Here is a 23,230-nt window from a genome sequence, read left to right on the forward strand (position 1 = left end):
AGCCTTATATTTGCCTAGTTTTTTGTCTTAATTTCTAAAATAATATGAAAAAAAATGAATGGATGGTAAGGATAATATATATATATATATATATCATGGTAGGCCCCAAAAAGCCCTTAATTGTCCATATTTAGGTAGATCTTGGTGGGCTAGTATGCAATCCCCTCCCATATTTGGGATGCGAATTATGTTCCTGCACGCTGGAATCTTAGGTGGTGCCCACCATTATGTTTGTGATAAATCTACTCTGTCCATCTGTATTTTGATATCATTTTAGGACTTGAGACAAAAAATGAGGAGGATACAAGACTTAAGTGGGCCGCACTAAAGGAAAAGGTGGGTAGGAAAATTCCTATCGTTGAAACCTCCTCGGGATCGACAGTGATGTTTACATGCCATTGATACGGTTCATAATGTCATTCCTAGTGAGATGAACTCAAACCACAAATATTAACATGATTGAAAACTTCTGTGGCCCCACAAATATTTTTATTATGGGAGTCCAATCCTCACATTTTCGGCCCATTTGAGTATTGGCTACGACACTTTTTTAGCATTATGTCCTAAAATGATCTCACAAAAAGAATGGACGGGGTGGATTTCGCACAAATATCACAGTGGACCCCACCTAGATTTCCAGCGGTGGACTTCCTGAAAAAGGCTTTTCCATGAAATCTGGCTCACACCTAGGCCTACTATGATATATGTGACTACATCCATACCGTCCATCTATATTGAAAGCTTATTTTAGGGCATCATCCAAAAAATAAATTAGCTTCAAATCTTAAATGGACCTTTGTATAGGAAATGGTGGTGATTGACCATTTAAAAATTCTTTTGAGCCACAAAAGCTTTGGATCATGTTGATATTTGTGTCATCCATTCATCTAGCTGTTTGTGACCTTTTCAATAGGTTGGATGACAAATAAACATTTAAGTGAAATTTAGGGAGTTTTTAAAAGCAGGGATTCAATCACAATTGTTTCATATGAGTAAATATGTCAAATTAATATATTTCAAACATTTTAGACTTTACTTAACAAACAAGTTATTCTAGATTCATTATCAGTTTTCCGACTTCATATACAGATCTTTGTTCCAGACTTTAGATTCAAAATTCAGATTTCATATTTAACAAACGGGCCAGTAAGTGGGGTGTCTGCAATCTCATAATTACAAGGAGAATGTGTACCATGTATTCCATCAATTGCGGGGGTCACAGAACGACAGATGCTTTGCTTTGAAGCATGTGACCCCTATTGCTACCATCTATATTTTCTAGAATCCCCTGCCATAATATTATAATATTAGGTAGTTTTTTAATAAAATTATATATATATAGAGGAACGCTGAGCTACGCACTGGTTTGCATGTCATTATGTGCGAACCGTCCTATCAACCGTCAGATAAGGTAGACGGTCTGGATGAAGGCGCTCTTAGCGCGAGCTTAAAAAAGCGAGTTTCCTTCTCTTGCATGCCTCTTCACCCCCTCTCTAAAGGATGCAACGAAAGCCTTTTCACATAAAATTCTTTCGTTAGGATGCTATGTGGGTCCCACCAAGATGTTAATGATAAATCCACGCCGTCCATACATTTTTAAAAATAATTTTATGGTATGAACCCAAAACTGAGGCATATCAAATTCTCAAGTGGGCCACATAATGTTGATTGAACTCTCACCAATAAAAACTTCCTGAGGCTGGTAAATTTTTGGATCAAGCTGATATTTTCTTTTTTTCCATAATCCAGGTCTGCATGACCTAATCTATAGGTTAGATGTCAAATAAATATCACGGTGGGCCGTAAAAAAATTTAATGGTGACAATCATTATCACCGCTGCTTCCTGTGGTGTGGTCCACTTGAGATTTGGATCTGCCTCAGTTTCAGGATAATGCCCTGAAATGAGAAGGAAAAATGGATGGACGAGGTAGATTTCTCAAAAACATCATGGTTGGCCCCACCTAGATTTCCAACGAACTTTGCAAATTGCGTGTAATTAGGGGGCAAATTTGATTTCCCATGAAAGCCTTTCGTAAGAAGTTCCTGCGCAAGGATGCTGGGTGTGGCCCACCACCATGTTTTTGGGAAATATACTCCGTTCATCCAGTTGTCGAGATCATTTTAGGAAAATCGACTAAAAACAAGGTGGATCCAAAACTAAAGTGGGCCACACGAGAGGAAAAATTGGAGAAATAAATACCTACCATTGAAACTTTCCTGGGCTCGCCTTGATGTTTATATCCCATCAAAACTGTTTATAAGTTCATTAACACAGGGATGAAGTGAAAATATAGAAAATTTATCCTAAAAAAAAGGTTTTATGATCATAAAAATGTTTCAACGGTTCTCACTGAAACCCTACTCTTTCCTCTTGTGTGGCCCAGTCGAGTCTTGGATCCACCTCATTTTTTATCGCTTATCCTAAAATTAGCTTGCAAAATGGATGAACGGAATATATTTTCCAAAACCATGGTGGTGGGCCCCACCCAGCATCCTTGCCCAGGAACTTCCTGCCAAAAGCTTTCGCAAGAAATCCGTGTCACCACAGAGGTTGACACGGATTGGATAGCAGCGTATGTTGAGTAGCCAGAGACAGACGAGGATTTTCTGCAAAAGTCTTTCACAGGAAGTTCCTGCACTGGGATGCATGGTGGGGGCCACCGTGATGTTTATGAGAAATCTAACCCATCCATCCATTTTTTAGCTCATTTTAGTACATACGACTAAAAAATAGGAGGATATAAGACTCAAGTGGGCCATACAGATGAAACAGTGGGAAAGGAATGTCCACCATTGAAACCTTCTTAGGCTCCACCTTGATGTTTATATTCCATCCAAGCTGTTTAATTTATAAGGTCATTTTCACCGGGATGAAGTGAAAATACTAAAAATTAGACCGAGACAAAACCTTCGTGGCCATATAAATGTTTCAACGGTGGTCACTAAATCTCCACTGTTTCCTCTCGTGTGGTGAATTTGAGTTTTGAATATACCTTATTTTTAGCTGCATATCCTAAAATAATCTCTAAAATCGGATGGACGGTATGGCTTTCTCACAAACATCTTAGTGGGGCCCATTCCTTGCGCAGGAAGGAAATCCGCATTCGCCAGGGACATACGACTGGAATGACGTCACCAAGTTCTGTGTGCCCCACATGATGTATGTGTTGTATCCCCACCGTCCATACATTTGGAGAGATCATTTTAGGATATGGTCCAAAGAATGAGGTAGATCCAAGGCTGGGGTGGACCCCACATAGAAAACAGTGGTGAGAGTGACGCCCATTGTTGAAACCTTCAAAAGGTCCACCATAATTTTTATTTGAGATCCAATTTGTTCATGTATTAAAGCAAACATGAAAGAAGGGAAAACACAAATATTATCTTGATCGAGAGCTTTTGTGGCCTGTAGAACTTTTTAATGGCGGGCATCACTCTCCCCGCTATTTTCTGTGGTGGGGTCCACTAGAACTTGGGATCTGACTCATTCTTTGGATCATGCCCTAATATGATATCCCCCAATGGATGAGTGGTGTAGATACAAAACATACATCATGGTGTGGCCCATAGAACTTGGTGACGTTCACTTCGTCAGGGAGTCTGTGGACGCGTACCGCGTCCCACCTCTGCCCGTCTCTGGAAGGAGGTAGCTTTGAGTGGGCACGGTAATGTTTTCTACGGCCTCATCCACACCGTCCATCCATTTTTTTTCATCATTTTAATCTATTAGCTCAAAAATGTGGTGGAATTAAGATAGATGTGGGCTACATAGTGAGGACTAAACCCTTACCGTTGAAAAATTCATGGGGGCCAAAGAAGTTTTGGATGGAGCTGATATTTGTGTTTTCTCTTCATTCGGATCTATGTAAATTTATGAGTAGGTTGGATGGCAAATATAAATCACGATGGGCCCTAGAAAATTTTCAACGGTGAGCATTATTATCGTCGCTGCTTCCTATGGTGTTGTCCACTTGAGCCTTTTATCTGTCTAAATTTTGGTTTAATGCTATACAATGATGTTGAAAAATGGATGAATGGTGTGGATAAAACCCATACTTCATGGTGGCTACTCAAAGCTCCTGCCCGTTCCGAGCTAGGTAGGAGCGGGGTAGGACGCATTAAGCATAATTGAGGGTCCTCTGTTGGCCCCACTTGAGATTTGGATCTGCCTCAGTTTTGGGACAATGCCCTGAAATGATAAGGGAAAATGGATGGATGGTGCGTGTTAAACCCATACATCACATGACCACTCAAAGCTCCTGCCCATTCATACATCACGATGGGCCTCACAAAGCTCAGTGATGCAGGAATCCCTAAAGCCTGGCACTGCAAGCAATCGGCGTCCATTTGCGAGAGTACAACCCGATGTATTACAGTAGTATATGTCACATTGGTTGTTGGATTTTGATCATTTCAAACGAACGCGAATTGCCTGTTCCTCCACGACCAAGGAAGTTCATGTTGGCGGAAGCTTCATCTGGCCCAACGTCCATGAGAAATCAACTTTGTCCATTAGTTTCACCATCACATATTAGGATTTAATTCCAAAATTGAGGTAGATCTCAGATTCTACTAGGTCAAACCACATGAAACAGTGGGGATTGATCACTTACCATTGAAACCTTCATGGGGCCAAATAAGAATTGGATTAGGCATATATATATATATATATATATATATAAAATTCGTGATGGATATAACACATACATCATGATGGATCCCACGGAACTTGTTGATGTCATCATGCTACTCAACTGGTCAGTAGCTAATCTGCATCTAATAATTTCTAGCCAAACCCACACTAATCCTTTTACATTCTCTCTCTCTCTCTCTCTCTCTCTCTCTCTCTCTCTCTCTCTCTCTCTCTCTCAAGATCTAGAGGCTTTGGAAAGTATACTCAGGTTTTCATTTCTCATAAGTGGGCCCATATTTAGAAATCCATGCACTTGCTGTCTCTTGTTTTAGCTTGGCCGCTTTAACTCTTTTGTCTGACTCTTTTTTTCTATTTTAACCTTACCTACATTAGCCACATTCAAGTTTTTTTTTTTTCACATTATGACATTTTGAATTGAAAAAATATTTATTGGTCCTACTTTAATAACTAGGAATGTTCATCCATTCGAGTGCCTGCACATCAAGCATTGTACTGCCTTGAGCATCATATGACTCTTCAAAATATATCCTTAGCAGCCTGACCACTATGACCTGTTTATTTCTCAAACATTACTTGAAACACTTCAAGATTTAAGTGCATAAATCCCACTGTTAAACAAGTATTGTTAACTAGAAGCAAACACAGCAACAGCCTAGCACCACATCCATGGGTGCTAGGCCATGGACCCACCAAAACCAATGAACAAACTGTAATCCTCTAATATGTAAACCAATGAAAAGAAAAACAAAAAATGAAAATGACATCTGTAGATATTTAACCTACTCTTTTTTCTTCTTTTTTTTCCTGCTCATGTTGGGGACGATTGAACACAGCCTCTTCAATTTTCTTTTCCTACAAATTATAGATATTGCCCAAACATTAGAAAAAAATTGATAATATCTGAAGCACACCAATATTTGAGAAAAATGTATTTCAATTACATAAACAAACCTTTTAATAACTTCTATGGAGAGAATAATGCTGTGCAAATTTATGTTCTACTTTTTTCATTTAATTATAGTCAAGAAAAATAAACGAAAGAAGTAAACTCATATAGCATCGATCACTTTAAGAAACTTCTCGGTCGAAACCTGGATAACAAAAATGTCATCAGATTTATAGAATTTATTTTAGAATCAAACGGTTTTCTTAATTAAAAAAATTACAATGCTATAATGTACACATATAAATTAATGAAAAAATAGTATAACTTATGCTCCATGCTCTATAACAGAAGTACGTGTATCACATAATGCTGGACAATTTCTTTTGTCATGCTTCTTTCCACGCTTACCACAACCATTGCATCTTCTTTGATCCTTTTAATATAAAAAAAAAACCCTTTTCCCTCTATGATATCATTCTCTTTCCAGTTCCTTTCGTTTTGGCAGGTATTGGATCATTGATTTTCATTTTCTGCTTTCTAGTTGGCTTCCTTGCTGGTTTTCTTACAATTTCAACACATGGTTTCGACTCTATACTTCGAACATCCCTTAAAATATCATACAACCTTTCCTTAGCCAAGAGATACCCTTGTTTTGAGGAAGACCCTTCATCAACAAGTAATCAGCAAATCTGAGATAAATCACTATGACGTAGTGAGATGGAATCATCACAATCTGGCTTAATTGCTACCTCGTCATTGTTGTGAACAGAACCTACTCTTGCATACCGTGTCCATCTCTTCAAAATGTAATACTCTGGCAATATAGGTATACGAACATGTTGAAGTACGCATAATATATATCTACACGGTATACCTTCGAACTAAAATTTGAGATAACAACAATCAGCATGTTTTTTACTCACTTCATATCTAACCACTCGGTCGCAATCGTTTTCTTCCAAGCTTGCAACTTTAAATATGTTATAGACATAAATATCATCATTTTCCCTTTCACCTTCTGCAACATAATCCAATCCTTCAAATAATTCATTCTGAAATTTATAAAATATCCTCCTCGTGTATGTCTCGCCCATTACTTTTTCTATTGCACATGGCGTTTTTAACTTTGGCTTACTACTTATCGTTTCATGATCTGCAGCAAGCTTGTTATGCCTTTGGCGAGCAAGTGCCCTATCAAACCAAACAATGAAATCTATAAAATGAATTACGCTTCGAGATATAACTAAGAAAGAATGCATTCATACTTTCACTGCGCTGGCTACTTGACATACCCGCGAAAAATACATGCCGTACAAACGCGGGTATCCATTTATGATGGACTGCATATATAGAATTCAACTATACATTATCTTCCAAACCATTCTCTGTCATCAATTTTTCCCATGAATCTTCAAAATCTTCAAACGTTTGCGAATTCCATACACAATCGTTGAATGGTCGAATAAATTCATCCCTATGTGGGATGGCTCCTAATTTCTCAGGTACCTTCTACATTATATGCCAAATACAATACCGATGGAATGTATTTGGAAATACAATAGAAATAGCCTTCATCATTGCTGTATCTTGATCTGTTATTATCGCTTTAGGTGACTCTCCTTGCATCGCTTTACGCCACGACTTAAACAACCAAATAAAAGATTCGGTGGTTTCATCATGTATGAAACCACATCCAAGAGTAATAGACTACCCATGATGATTTACTCCCGTAAATGGAGCAAATATCAAACCATATCGGTTGGTATTATAAGTAGTGTCAAAGACTATAACATCACCAAAATATTTGTACAGCTGACGTGCAATATGATCAGCCCAAAAACAATGTAATAAGCTATTTTCTTCGTCAACTTTCACTTCATATTCAAATGTTAGATGCAACGCCTTCATTTCTTCAAAATGTTCGTACAACATCTGAGCATCATGACCCTTGGATTTCTGTCTCTTATCCCTTTCATAATTTGTCAAGTCTTTTTCAGTGCAACCTATATTTTCATACCCACCCAACTGTGCTGAAAGAACGGCCATTGTTTGTGTCGTCTTAATGTTGGATGCTTGGAATTCCTCTTGTAAGCTTCTTTGCATTTTCGTCACCATACGATGGGAGTTCAATAGATGCTTCTTACGAGGTGTGGCCAGGTCATGACTATGCAGCTCAATGAATTTTTAACTATGTATTTAGAAATGGATTTTTGAAAAGCCACAATCATAATGGCAAGACAATTATCTCTTGTTCACCCCTTCTCCTTTTTAGTTGGCCTTTCTTCTTTTATGCCTTCTGATCTGTATTTTCCTCTCTCGCACATACAAATATTTTCCAAACTATCAATCTATTTTTCTTCAAGTTTAATTCATCTTCCATTTCATTGCTGCTATCATCCATCTTACTTTTGCTAGCATACTTGCAAGGGCATTTCCTAACACTAAAACCAGCACATCTTGCATAGTTATTGTAAAATTCATAGGCTTCTTCCAATGAAGAGAATATAGTTTTCCCTACAATTGGTTTTTTAGATTCTTCTACTTTAGGAATCCATTCACTTCTAGAAACAGTTCCTTCACATGATTCAGTTGCCTTAATAGGGTCTCCATCGGCATTCATTTGTTAATAGTAGTACGACCTAAAAAAAATTGATGCTTTCTCAGAGGCATTGTCCAAGTCTAATATGAGGAATAAAAAATAGCAAAAGTACTGCACAGAACAATAATTTCATTCTAAGAGGCTTTTAAGAGTGACTCATCTAAACTAAAAAAGAAATTACATGTTGACATATGTTAGGGGATTTGCGGGAGTAGAGATTTAGGATAACATTAGTCACGATTGTGTCATTGTGGTTCACATTTTCAAGATCCAGGCCACTCATCAGGTGGATCCCACTATCAACAGTCCCTGGACCAGAAAAAAAACCCCATCAACTGTATTAGCATGTACATTGAATAGCCTATTAGTCCATTTTTTTTGTTACAACTAGGGCTTGATTTTGGGTAAGGTGCTATTCATGGTGGACCCATCTAATGAGTGGAACGGATCTCTTCCTAGACCACCATGACTCCCGCATGTGCTGAGAATAACATTTTCAACTCTCTCATATTTAAAATCTTATATTACTTCACTTGTAATTAATTCAATATCATTGCCTATGCTAAATAGATTATTATTATTATAATTATTCATTGATACACATTTTTTTTCTTGGATATGGTTTTTTAAGGCAATGTTATCAATTTTTTTCCTTAGAAGTTTATAAGGTGAAGTTTTTCTTAAAGGTTGTGCTACTTAAGTTTGGTTTTTTCAATCAAAAGGAAAAGGAAAAACTTTTTTTTGGTCAATTTCATGATATCTCTTTAAATCTGATTATTTTTTATTAAGCTTCTTCTTTTAAAATAAAATAATAATAAAAAATATTTTTACACATTGCAGAAATCGGAATATCAAAACTCTAACCAGATTTTGCTTTCCCAAATCTAGGAAACCCTAACCGATCCAAAACAATAGAGAAGGAGGAAGAGAAAGAGAGAGAGAGAGAGAGACCAGATTCTAGGAGAACAGAAGAATGGCATAATTAGAAAGCCGTCACGGATGTCGAACCGAGAGAGAGAGAGGTGTATGGTGTTTTTGATAGGGTGGGTATGAGAGAAGATTTTCAACAGTGGGAGTCACTCTCACTGTTGTTTTCTATGGTGGGGTCCACCCGCATGAAATCCTCTCGCAGGAAAAACTTTCACAGGAAATCCTTGTCTGTCTCTGGCTACTCAACCTATGCCGCTATCTAATCCGCATCAACCTTTATGGTGACACGAATTTCCTGCAAAAGCTTTTGGCAGGAAGTTCCTAGGCAAGGATGCTGGGTGGGCCCACCACCATGTTTTTGAAAATATATTCCATTCATCCATTTTGCAAGCTAATTTTAGGATAAGCAACAAAAAATGAGGGGGATCCAAGACTCGACTGGGCCACACGAGAGGAAATAGTAGGGTTTTAGTGAGAACTGTTGAAACATTTTTATGATCATAAAACCTTTTTTTCAGGATAACTTTTCTATATTTTCACTTCATCCTTGTGTTAATGACCTTATAAACGGTTTTGATGGCATATAAACATCAAGGCGGACCCCAAGAAGGTTTCAACGGTAGGTATTTATTTCTCCAATTTTTCCTCTCGTGTGGCCCATTTTAGTTTTGGATCCACCTCTTTTTTGGTCAATTTTCCTAAAATGATCTCGATAAACGGATGAATGGAGTATATTTCCCAAAAACATGGTGGTGGGCCCCACCCAGCATCTTGCATAGGAACTTCTTACGAAAGGCTTTCACGGGAAATCAAATTTGCCCCTAATTACGCTCGCAATTTGCAAAGTTCGTTGGAAATCTAGGTGGGGCCAACCATGATGTTTTTGAGAAATCTACCCCGTCCATCCATTTTTCCTTATCATTTTAGGGCATTATCCCAAAACTGAGGCAGATCAAATTCTCAAGTGGGCTACACAGTGTTGATTGAACTCTCACCAATAAAAACTTCCTGGGGCTACCAAATTTTTAGATCAAGCTGATATTTTCTTTTTTCCATAATCCAAGTTTGCATGACCTAATGTATAGGTTGGATGTCAAATAAATATCACAGTGGGCCCTAAAAAATATTTAACGGTGACAATCATTATCACCGTTGCTTCCTGTGGTGTGGTCCACTTGAGATTTAGATCTACCTCAGTTTTAGGATAATGCCCTGAAATGATAAGTAAAAATGGATGGACGGGGTAGATTTCTCAAAAACATCATGGTTGGCCCCACATAGATTTCCAACGAGCTTTGCAAATTGCGAGCATAATTAGGGGGCAAATTTGATTTCCCATGAAAGCCTTTCATAAGTTCCTGCGCAAGGATGCTGGGTAGGGCGCACCACCATGTTTTTGGGAAATATACTCTGTTCATCCGTTTGTCGAGATCATTTTAGGAAAATCGACCAAAAATGAGGTGGATTCAAAACTAAAGTGGGCCACACGAGAGGAAAAATTAGAGAAATAAATACCTACCGTTGAAACCTTCCTAGGCTCCGCCTTGATGTTTATATATCATCAAAACCATTTATAAGGTCATTAACACAGGGATGAAGTGAAAATATAGAAAATTTATCCTGAAAAAAAGGTTTTATGATCATAAAAATGTTTCAACGGTTCTCACTAAAACCGTATTGTTTCCTCTCGTGTGGCCCAGTCGAGTCTTGGATCCACCTCATTTTTTGTCACTTATCCTAAAATTAGCTTGTAAAATGGATGAATGGAATATATTTTCCAAAAACATGGTGGTGGGCCCCCCCAGCATCCTTGCCCAGGAACTTCTTGCCAAAAGCTTCCACAGGAAATCTGCGTCACCACAGAGGTTCACGTAGATTGGATAGCGGCGTAGGTTGAGTAGCCAGAGACAGATGAGGATTTCCTTCGAAAGTCTTTCCTGTGAGAGGATTTCACGCGGGTGGACCCCACCATAGAAAACAACAGTGAGAGTGACTCCCACTGTTGAAAATCTTCTCTCAAACCCACCCTATCAAAAACACCATACACCTCTCTCTCTCTCTCTCTCTCTCTCTCTCTCTCTCTCTCTCTCTCTCCCGGCTCGACATCCGCAACAGCTTTCTAATTGTGCCATTCTTCCATTCTCCCATAATCTACTCTCTCTCTCTCTCTCTCTCTCTTCCCTGTTCTTTATTGTTTTGGATCGGTTAGGGCTTCCTATATTTGGGAAAACTAAATTTGGTTAGAGTTTTGATATTTCAATTTCTGCAATGTGTAAAATTATTATTTTTTTTTAAAAAAAAGAAGAAGCTTAATCAGAAACAATCATATTTAAAGAGATATCATGAAATTGACCAAAAAAAAAGTTTTTCCCTTTCCTTTTGATTGAAAAAACCAAACTTAAGTAGCACAACCTTTAAGAAAAACTTCACCTTATAAACTTATAGGGAAAAAAATTGATAACATTACCTTAAAAAACCATATCCAAAAAAAGCAATGTGTATCAATGAATAATTATAATAATAATCTATTTAACGTAGGCAATGAGATTGAATTAATTACAAGCGAAGTGATATAAGATTCTAAATATGAGAGAGTTGAAGATGTTATTCTCAACACATGCGGGAGTCATGGTGGTCTAGGAAGGGATCCGTTCCACTCATTAGATGGGTCCACCATGAATAACACCTTACCTAAAATTAAGCCCTAGTTGTAATAAAAAAATGGACTAATAGGCTACTCAATGTACATGCTAGTATAGTTGATGGGGTTTTTTTCTGGTCCAGGGACTGTTGATAGTGGGACCCACCTGATGAGTGGCCTGGATCTTGAAAATGTGTACCACATTGACACAATTGTGACTAATGTTATCCTAAATCTCTACTCCCGCGAATCCCCTCACATATGTCAACATGTAATTTCTTTTTTAGTTCAAATGAGTTACTCTCAAAGGCCGCTTAGAATGATATTATTGTTCTGTATAGTACTTTTGCTATTTTCTATTCCTCAAATTGGACTTGGACAATGCCTCTGAGAAAGCATCAATTTTTTTTATGTCGTACTGCTATTAACAAATGAATGCCGATGGAGAGGATCCCATTAAGGCAACTGAATCATATGAAGGAACTGTTTCTAGAAGTGAATGGATTCCTGAAGTAGAAGAATCTAAAAAACCAATTGTAGGGAAAACTATATTCTCTTCATTGGAAGAAGCCTATGAATTTTACAATAACTATGCAAGATGTGCTGGTTTTAGTGTTAGGAAATGCTCTTGCAAGTATGCTAGCGAAAGTAAGATGGATGATAGCAGCAGTGAAATGGAAGATGAATTAAACTTGAAGAAAAATAGATTGATAGTTTGGAAAAGATTTTTATGTGCGGGAGAGGGAAATATAGATCAGAAGGCACAAAAGAAAAAAGGCCAACTAAAAAGGAGAAGGGGTGAAACAAGAGATAATTGTCCTGTCGTTATGATTGTGGCATTTCAAAAATCCATTTCTAAATACATAGTTAAAAAATTCATTGAGGTGCATAGTCATGACCTGGCCACACCTCGTAAGAAGCATCTATTGAACTCCCATCGTAGGGTGACGAAAACGCAGAGAAGCTTACAAGACGACTTCCAAGCATCCAACATTAAGATGACACAAACAATGGCCGTTCTTTCAGCACAGTTGGGTGGGTACGAAAATATAGGTTGCATTGAAAAAGACTTGACAAATTATGAAAGGGATAAGAGACAGAAATCCAAGGGTCGTGATGCTCAAATGTTGTATGAACATTTTGAAGAAATGAAGGAGTTACATCTAACATATGAATATGAAGTGAAAGTTGACGAAGAAAATAGCTTATTAAATTATTTTTGGGCTGATCATATTACACGTCAGTCATACAAATATTTTGGTGATGTTATAGTCTTTAACACTACTTACAATACCAACTGATATGGTTTGATATTTGCCCCATTTATGGGAGTAAATCATCTTGGGCAGTCTATTACTCTTGGATGTGGTTTCATACACGATGAAACCATTGAATCTTTTATTTGGTTGTTTGAGTCGTGACGTAAAGCGATGCAAGTAGAGTCACCTAAAGCCATAATAACAGATCAAGATCCAGCAATGATGAAGGCTATTTCTATTGTATTTCCAAATACATTCCATCGGTATTGTATTTGGCATATAATGCAGAAAGTACTGAGAAATTAGGAGCCATCGCACATAGGGATGAATTTATTCGACCATTCAACGATTGTGTATGGAATTCGCAAATGTCTGAAGATTTTGAAGATTCATGGGAAAAATTGATGACAGAGAATGGTTTGGAAGATAATGTATGGTTGAACTCTATATATGCATTCCGTCATAAATGGATACCCGCATTTGTACGGCATGTATTTTTTGTAGGTATGTCAAGTAGCCAGCGCAGCAAAAGTATGAATGCATTCTTTCGTAGTTATATCTCGAAGTGTAATTCATTTATAGATTTCATTGTTCGGTTTGATAGGGCACTTGCTCGCCAAAGGCATAACGAGCTTGCTGCAAATCATGAAACAATAAGTAGTAAGCCAAAGTTAAAAATGTCATGTGAAATGGAAAAAGTAATGGGCGAGACATACACGAGGAGGATATTTTATAAATTTCAGAATGAATTATTTGAAGGATTGGATTATGTTGCAGAAGGTGAAAGGGAAAATGATGATATTTATGTCCATAACGTATTCAAAGTTGCAAGCTTGGAAGAAAACGACTACGACTGAGTGGTTAGATATGAAGTGAGTAAAAAACATGCTGATTGTAGTTGTCTCAAATTTCAGTTCAAAGGTATACCGTGTAGACATATATTATGCGTACTTCGACATGTTCGTATACCTATATTGCCAAAGTATTACATTTTGAAGAGATGGACACAGTATGGAAGAGTAGGTTCTGCTCACGACAACAACGAGGTAGCAATCAAGCTAGATTGTGATGATTCCATCTCACTACGTCATATTGATTAATCTCAGATTTGCCGATTACTTGTTGATGAAGGGTCTTCCTCAAAACAAGGGTATCTCTTGGCTAAGGAAAAGTTGTATGACATTTTAAGGGATGTTCGAAGAATAGAGTCGGAACCATGTGCTGAAATTATAAGAAAACCAGCAAGGAAGCCAACTAGAAAGCAGAAAATGAAAATCAATGATCTAAAACCTGCCAAAACAAAAGGAACTGGAAAGAGAATGATATCAGAGAGGGAAAAGGGTTTTTTTTTTTTTAAGGATCAAAGAAGATGCAATGGTTGTGGTAAGCATGGAAAGAAGCATGAAAAAAGAAATTGTCCAGCATTATGTGATACACGTACTTCTGTTATAGAGCATGGAGCACAAGGTGTACATTATAGCATTGTAATTTTTTTAATTAAGAAAACCGTTTGATTCTAAAGTAAATTCTATAAATCTGATGACATTTTTGTTATCCAGGTTTCGACCGAGAAGTTTCTTAAAGTGATCAATGTTATATGAGTTTACTTCTTTCGTTTATTTTTCTTCGCTGTAATAAAATGAAAAAAGTGAACATAAATTTGCACAGCATTATTCTCTCCATAGAACTTATTAAAAGGTTTGTTTATGTAATTGAAATAACATTTTTCTCAAATATTGGTGTGCTTCAAATATTATCAATTTTTTTTCTAATGTTTGGGCAATATCTATAATTTGTAGGAAAAGAAAATTGAAGAGGTTATGTTCAATCGTCCCCAACATGAGCAGGAAAAAGAAGAAGAAAAAAGAGTAGGTCAAGTATCTACAGATGTCATTTTCGTTTTTTGTTTTTCTTTTCATTGGTTTACATATTTGAGGATTACAGTTTGTTCATTGGTTTTGGTGGGTTCATGGCCTAGCACCCATGGATGTGGTGCTAGGCTGTTGTTGTGTTTGCTTCTAGTTAACAAGACTTGTTTAACAGTGGGATTTATGCACTTAAATCTTGAATTGTTTCAAGTAATGTTTGAGAAATAAACAGGTCATAGCGGTCAGGCTGCTAAGGACATATTTTGAAGAGTCATATGATGCTCAAGGCAGTACAATGCTTGATGTGCAAGCACTCGAATGGATGAACATTCCTAGTCATTAAAGTAGGACCAATAAATATTTTTTCAATTCAAAATGTCATACTGTGAAAAAAAAAAAAAAAAACACTTGAATGTGGCTAATGTAGGTAAGGTTAAAACAGACAAAAACAGTCAGACAAAAGAGTTAAAGCGGCCAAGCTAAAACAAGAGACAGGGAGTGCATGGATTTCTAAACATGAGCCCACTTATGAGAAATGAAAACCCGAGTATACTTTCCAAAGCCTCTAGATCTTGAGAGAGAGAGAGAGAGAGAGAGAGAGAGAGAGAGAGAGAATGTAAAAGGATTAGTGCGGATTTGGCTAGAAATTACTGGATGCAGATTAACTACTGACCGGTTGAGTAGCATGATGACATCATCAAGTTCCGTGGGATCCATCATGATGTATGTGTTATATCCATCACGAATTTTATATATATATATATATATATATATATATATATATATATATATATATATATATATATATGCCTAATCCAATTCTTATTTGGCCCCATGAAGGTTTCAATGGTGAGTGATCAATCCCCACGGTTTCATGTGGTTTGACCCAGTAGAATCTGAGATCTACCTCAATTTTGGAATTAAATCCTAATATGTGATGGTGAAACTAATGGACAAAGTTGATTTCTCATGGACGTTGGGCCAGAAGAAGCTTCCACCAACATGAACTTCCTTGCTCGTGGAGGAACAGGCAATTCGCGTCCATTTGAAATGATCAAAATCCAACAACCAATGTGACATATACTACTGTAATACGTCGGGTTGTACTCTCGCAAATGGACGCCGATTGCTTGCAGTGCCGGGCTTTAGGGATTCCTGCATCACTGAGCTTTGTGGGGCCCATCGTGATGTATGAATGGGCAGGAGCTTTGAGTGGTCATGTGATGTATGGGTTTAATCCACACTGTCCATCCATTTTTCCTTATCATTTCAAGGCATTGTCCCAAAACTGAGGCAGATCCAAATCTCAAGTGGGGCCAACAGAGGACCCTCAATTGCGCTTAATGCGTCCTACCCCGCCCCTACCCAACTTGGAACGGTCAGGAGCTTTGAGTAGCCACAGTGAAGTATGGGTTTTATCCACACCATTCATTCATTTTTCAGCATCATTGTATAGCATAGAACCAAAATTTAGACAGATAAAAGGCTCAAGTGGACCACACCATAGGAAGTAGCGGTGATAATAATGCTCACCGTTGAAAATTTTCTAGGGCCCACCGTGATTTATATTTGCCATCTAACCTATTCATAAATTTGCATAGATCTGGATGAAGAGAAAACACAAATATCAGCTCCATCCAAAACTTCTTTGGCCCCCATGAATTTGTCAACGGTAAGGGTTTAGTCCTCACTATTTAGCCCACATCTATCTTGGATCCGCCACATTTTTGAGCTAATAGCTTAAAATGATGAAAAAAATGGATGGATGGTGTGGATAAGGCCGTAGAAGACATTACCGTGCCCACTTAAAGCTACCTCCTTCTAGAGACGGGCAAAGGTGGGACCCGGTACGCGTCCACAGACTCCCTGACGAAGTGAATGTCACCAAGTTCTGTGGGCCACACCATGATGTATGTTTTGTATCTACACCACGAATATCATATTAGGGCATGATCCAAAGAATGAGTCAGATCCCAAGATCTAGTGGACCCCACCACAGAAAATAGCGGGGAGAGTGACGCCCGCTATTAAAAAGTTCCACGGGCCACAAAAGCTCTCGATCAAGATAATATTTGTGTTTTCCCTTCTTTCATGTCTGCATTAACACATGAATAGATTGGATGTCAAATAAAAATTATGGTGGACCTTTTAAAGGTTTCAATAGTGGGCGTCACTCTCACCATTGTTTTCTATGGTGGGGTTCACCCCAGCCTTGGATCTACCTCATTCTTTGGACCATATCCTAAAATGATCTCTCCAAATGTGTGGACGGTGGGGATATAACATATACATCATGTGGGGCACACAGAACTTGGTGATGTCACTCCAGTCGTCTGTCCCTGGCGGACGCGGATTTCCTGCAAAAGCCTTTCCCAGGAAGTTCCTGCGCAAGGAATCTGGGTGGGGCCCATTGAGATGTTTGTGAGAAAGCCATACCGTCCATTCGATTTTAGAGATCATTTTAGGATATGCGGCCAAAAATAAGGTATATTCAAAACTCAAATTGACCACACGAGAGGAAACAGTGGAGATTTAGTGACCACCATTGAAACATTTATATGGCCAAGAAGGTTTGTCTCGGTCTAATTTTTGGTATTTTCACTTCATCCCAGTGAAAATGACCTTATAAATTAAATGGCTTGGATGGAATATAAACATCAAGGTGGAGCCTAAGAAGGTTTTAACGGTGGACATTCCTTTCCCACTGTTTCATCTAGTATGGCCCACTTGAGTCTTATATCCTCCTAATTTTTACTCGTATGTACTAAAATGAGCTAAAAAAACGGATGGACAGGTTAGATTTCTCATAAACATCACGGTGGCCCCCACCATGCATCCCAATGCAGGAACTTCCTGTGAAAGACTTTCGCAGGAAATCCTCGTCCGTCTCTAGCTACTCAACATACGCCGCTATCCAAATCGCGTCAACCTCTGTGGTGATGCGGATTTCCTGCGAAAGCTTTTGGTGGGAAGTTCCTGGGCAAGGATGCTGGGTGGGGCCACCACCATGTTTTTGGAAAATATATTCCGTTCATCCATTTTGCAAGCTAATTTTAGGATAAGCGACAAAAAACTGAGGTGGATCCAAGACTCGACTGGGCCACACGAGAGGAAACAATAGGGTTTCAGTGAGAACCGTTGAAACATTTTTATGATCATAAAACCTTTTCTTTAGGATAAATTTTCTATATTTTCACTTCATCCCTATGTTAATGACCTTATAAATGGTTTTGATGGCATATAAACATCAAGGCGAGCCCAGGAAGGTTTCAACGGTAGGTATTTATTTCTCCAATTTTTCCTCTCGTGTGACCCACTTTAGTTTTGGATTCACCTCGTTTTTTGTCGATTTTCCTAAAATGATCTCGACAAACGGATGAACGGAGTATATTTCCCAAAAACATAGTGGTGGGCCCCACCCGGCATTCTTGCGCAGGAACTTCTTACGAAAGGCTTTCACAGGAAATCGAATTTGCCCCCTAATTACGCTCGCAATTTGCAAAGTTCGTTGGAAATCTAGGTGAGGCCAACCATGATGTTTTTGAGAAATCTACCCCGTCCATCCATTTTTCCTTATCATTTCAGGGCATTATCCTAAAACTGAGGCAGATCTAAATCTCAAGTGGACCACACCACAGGAAGCAGCGGTGATAATGATTGTCACCGTTAAATATTTTTTAGGGCCCACCGTGATATTTATTTGACATCCAACCTATAGATTAGGTCATGCAGACCTGGATTATGGAAAAAAAGAAAATATCAGCTTGATCCAAAAATTTGGTAGCCCAGGAAGTTTTTATTGGTGAGAGTTCAATCAACACTGTGTGGCCCACTTGAGAATTTGATCTGCCTCAGTTTTGGGTTCATACCATAAAATTATTTTTAAAAATGTATGGACGGCGTGGATTTATCATTAACATCTTGGTGGGACCCACCTAGCATCCCAGCGAAAGAATTTTATGTGAAAAGGCTTTCGCCGCATCCTTCGGAGAGGGGGTGAAGAGGCGTGTGAGAGAAGGAAACTCGCTTTTTTAAGTTCGCGCTAAGAGCACCTTCATCCAGACCGTCTACCTTATCTGATGGTTCACACATACTGACGTGCGAACTGGTGCGTAGCTGAGCGTTCCTATATATATATGATCACATATAATATGTTATTTGGAAAGAAGTAACTTGTGGTAAAAATGTACAAAACTACTAGCCGTCGGGAAGTTTTTAACAGGGGTATTCAATCCTTATTGTGTCGTCCACTTAATATTTGGATCTGCTTCATTTTTGTGACCATGCCCTATAATGAGCTGAAAATACTGATGAATGAATTAAATATACAACACATATATCAAGGTGGGCCCACGTTCAGGGCCTCACCCACTGACACAGATTGGGTACTACCCTTTCCCTGGCTAAGAACGGACAAGGGCTCTAAGGAGCCATAACGGTGTATGGTTTTATTTTAAGGTAGAGGCCCAAAAATATTCAGATACATGGCTCAAGTGTACCACACTATAGGAAGCAGCTGTAAAAAGCAGCGGTAATAATGACACCCACAGCGGTGGTTAATTGCTATCTAACCTGTTCACAAGGGTAGCGGATTAGGTGAGACCCCAAATCAACTCCTGACTGGGGTTCACAGTAATGTATGTTCCTGAAATCCACACCGTGCAACTGTTTTGAAAGCAACTTTTAGAGCATTATTAAAAAAATGAAGCAGATTCAAATATTATGTGGACCATACGATAGGAAACAATAGTGATGAATCCCTACCATTAATAACTTCTTGGGAGCCATCGGAATGTGTTTATTTGCCATCCAACATGTTGATAAGGCCATAAGGGTTTGGATGAAGAGACCACACAAATATGAGCTTGATCCAAAACTTTTGTAGCCCACGGGTTGTTTTTAATGGTCAATTACCATGATTTCTTGTATCATGGTCTTCCTAGGGTTTGGATCTGCTTCATTTTTAGATCATGTCTTTAAATGAGCGTGCACTACAGATGGACAGCGTGAGATCCGACCTTTCACTTAATCCTCTCTCATTCATGCGGTTGTATAGACCCATTATTATTATTATTATTTTAAATTTTTTTTACTTGGGTACTCTCATACCCACACACACTACTTGAAACTGATGACCTTGGTATTGAAACTCCTGTGAGGCTACAACTAAGCCATTGTAAGGACCCATGAGGTCACCTGGACATGGATGAAGGAAAAATGCAAATATCAACTTGATCCAAAACTTGGATGAAGGAAAAATACAAATATTAGCTTGGTCCAAAACTTGAATGGCCCTGAAAATTTTCATTGGTAGGTGTTTGATCCCAACGGTGTGGTGAGCCTTGGAACTGCCTTATTTTTGGGCTTGTACCGTAAAAAGATATGGAAAAATGGAGGGATGGTATGGATAAAACATTAAAAACTCGGATAACTATGTGGCCCCCCATAGCCTGGTTAGGAATCGGCGTCCCTCAGCTGGTTCCCATCCTACGGATCCATTTCCACGGAAGAAACAAAGGATGCAAAGCAAGTCGAAGAGAAAAGAAACAAGAAAGGAAGTGATTGATGCGCGGGAGTCAGCACCTCCTCAATGACCATAACAACAACCCATCATATCTACTCTCTCTCTTAGAAGAATCATGCACGTCCGTCAGTCAAGCTCTCCAGATTCACTCCCAAATCATCGTCAACGGCATCCATCACAACGCTTTCTGCTTGGACAGACTCATCTCCTTCTTTGCCCTCTCATCCTCACCCATTGCCCTCAACCATTCTCGCCTCCTCTTCTCCCTCATCAGTCGCCCCCATCTCTTCTTATGGAACACCATGATCCGTGCCTACTCCCGCAGCCACCATTCCCCTCACCAGGCTCTCCTCCTCTACAAGTCCATGTCCCTCTCCCCTAACCACTTTACCTTCCCTTTCTTGATCAATGCATGTGCCAGATTATCAACTGCCCGACCGGGTATGCAGATTCATTCCCATGTAATACGTTATGGTTTCGACTCTAATGTCTTTGTTAGGAATTCTCTCATTCACTTTTACTCTTTTATTGGGGACTTGTATTCTGCACACAAGCTGTTCTACGAAGGTCCTCACCCAGACCTGGTTTCGTGTAACACCATGATGAATGGCTATAACCGAGGAGGCCATCCTGCTAATGCGTTGGGTCTCTTTGGAGAGATGCAAGTTCTGGGTTTGAAGCCCGATGATTTCACCTTTGTTGCTCTGTTTTCTGCTTGTTCCCTGTTAAACGATCCGGAAACTGGCAAGCGGATTCACGCGTTGGTGTATAAGAACTCGAGTTTCTTTGATTCTAATGTTCTGTTGAAGAGTTCACTTGTCAACATGTACGCCAAGTGTGGGTTTATGGAAATGGCAAACAGAGTGTTTTGTATGGCAGGTGTTAATACGAGCACCTTCGCTTGGAGTTCTATGGTATCTGGTTATGCCAGGTCTGGGGAAATTGAGATTGCTCGTCGACTGTTTGATGAGATGCCTGAAAGAGATGCTGTTTCTTGGACTGCCATGATCAGCGGCTATTCTCAGACAGGACGATACAGTGAGGCACTGGAGCTCTTTTTCGAAATGGAGGGTGCAGGTTTATTACCAGATGAAGTCACCATGGTTAGTGTTCTTTCATCCTGCGCCCAATTGGGTACTCTTGATCTCAGCGGAAAGATTCATCAATACATACAGAAGAGGTCATTTGATCATAATGTCATCCTTTGTACAACTATTGTTGATACGTATGCAAAGTGTGGAAGTATTGAAACGGCACTAGATGTTTTCTGTGGAGTCCCAGAGGAATCAAAGACTGTTGCCCTCTTCAATGCAATGATTTCAGGTCTTGCTCAACATGGACTCGGTAAGAAAGCCATGTCAGTTTTCGGGGAAATGCTGCTTGCAGGTTTGAGACCTGATGAGATTACGTTTGTCAGCCTACTGTGTGCTTTGAGTCATAGTGGTCTAATTGAAGAAGGGAAGACATTGTTTGATTCCATGGTTAAGGATCATGGAATCAAACCTCAAATCGAACACTATGGTTGCATGGTTGATCTTCTTGGGCGAGGTGGGTTTTTGAAGGAAGCACTTGATTTTATTGAGAAAATGCCGATTGAGGTCAATGACCATGTGATATGGGGATCTCTATTGAGTGCGTGTAGAATCCATGGAGACATTGAGATGAGTGAGATTGTGGGTAAACGACTCCTCCAATTGGACCCGGACCATGGGAGTCGCTATGTCTTGTTGTCTAACATTTTTGCTGATGCAAACAGGTGGGAAGATGCTCGACGAGAGAGGAAACGAATGGAAGAGAGAGGCATCCAGAAGCCACCTGGATTAAGCTATATAGAGTTGAATGGCCATCTACACCAGTTTTTGGCAAGTGACATGTCGTGTCCGCAGTCTAAAGAGATGAGTTCGATGCTTAATGAGATGACAAGACGATTAAGGTCAGCTGGGCATGTTCCGAGTACAGTGCAAGTGACATTCGATATAGATGAAGAGGAGAAGGAAAATGTTGTTTCTTATCATAGTGAGAAGTTGGCCTTAGCATTTGGATTAATCAATTCAGGTTCTGAGATGACGATACGTATCATGAAGAACCTTCGGATATGTGAAGATTGTCACTCCTCGTTTAAGCTTCTCTCTAAACTTTTTGGAAGGGAAATAATAATGAGGGATAGGTTCAGGTTCCATCATTTTAAGAGCGGTTCATGTTCTTGTATGGATTATTGGTGATAAATCTTAGCATTGATGCTAAACTGCAAGCTGAGGACCCATGGGTTTGAGCCTGCCCCTTAGTGGTAGACAAATTGCATTTCAACATTGAGGTCTCGGGTTATCCATGTTTACTTGTGAACATTATAGAATATAACGTTAACAATCCATTCCATGTTAAAGACAAACTACTTTACTTTTAAGTCTGGAGGCAATTAAACTTGCCTAATATAGGTTTAGATCTCTAAATTATGAAATCCAATCCACTGCTCCGAGCCATCAAATAGGATAATCCTATTCCTCTTGACAGAAACACATTAAATTGTTGAGGTTAATCACGACATATATGGGCTTCTTTGGCCACTCAAAAGGAAGCATGATGTAGAGCAGGTCGCGGATAATTTCATGGCCAAGATAGACTAGAAAAGACCCGATCGGAGACGGTGATGATCCGGACCGTTAGAACTTAAAACAGACGTATCTTGCAAACCAGAATGAGTTATCGGACATAAAATATATGATTTTGGGGTAGGACGAGCTACTTTAGCCACCCAACCTTGCTATGCCCGGTTGCGCAAGCCAGATTTGCGAAATACCATCAGATCGACAGTCGTTTCCTAGTTTTAATTCCGTTTTTACTATAAATAGTAAGTTTTAGTTTGATTAT

General features: G+C 39.0%; 2 protein-coding genes across 2 annotated transcripts; both read left to right on the plus strand.

The window, feature by feature from the left end:
* Positions 1-12,142: 12,142 nt before the first annotated feature.
* LOC131230474 (protein FAR1-RELATED SEQUENCE 5-like) lies at positions 12,143-13,827 on the plus strand. The gene is made up of 3 exons (XM_058226396.1): positions 12,143-12,950; positions 13,259-13,387; positions 13,475-13,827. The coding sequence occupies exons 1-3, from the start codon at positions 12,143-12,145 to the stop codon at positions 13,825-13,827; spliced, it is 1,290 nt and encodes a 429-aa protein (XP_058082379.1).
* Positions 13,828-20,298: 6,471 nt separating this feature from the next.
* LOC131231358 (pentatricopeptide repeat-containing protein At3g62890-like) lies at positions 20,299-22,766 on the plus strand. Its single transcript, XM_058227525.1, has one exon. It carries the CDS (start codon positions 20,404-20,406, stop codon positions 22,582-22,584), a length of 2,181 nt encoding a protein of 726 aa, XP_058083508.1. The 5' UTR covers positions 20,299-20,403; the 3' UTR covers positions 22,585-22,766.
* Positions 22,767-23,230: the final 464 nt, after the last annotated feature.

Source organism: Magnolia sinica, chromosome 17 (genome assembly GCF_029962835.1).
Source record: "Magnolia sinica isolate HGM2019 chromosome 17, MsV1, whole genome shotgun sequence".
Taxonomy (NCBI): Eukaryota; Viridiplantae; Streptophyta; class Magnoliopsida; order Magnoliales; family Magnoliaceae; genus Magnolia; species Magnolia sinica.

What these genes read in the sequence shown, in the direction of transcription:
- LOC131231358 (XM_058227525.1), top strand. Translation starts at nt 20,404, where the DNA reads ATGCGCGGGAGTCAGCACCTCCTCAATGACCATAACAACAACCCATCA.
- LOC131230474 (XM_058226396.1), top strand. Translation starts at nt 12,143, where the DNA reads ATGAATGCCGATGGAGAGGATCCCATTAAGGCAACTGAATCATATGAA. An exon ending in TTGGGCTGATCATATTACAC is followed by an intron (nt 12,951 to 13,258) that starts GTCAGTCATACA and finishes CATATAATGCAG; the next exon opens with AAAGTACTGAGAAATTAGGA. An exon ending in AAAATTGATGACAGAGAATG is followed by an intron (nt 13,388 to 13,474) that starts GTTTGGAAGATA and finishes TATTTTTTGTAG; the next exon opens with GTATGTCAAGTAGCCAGCGC.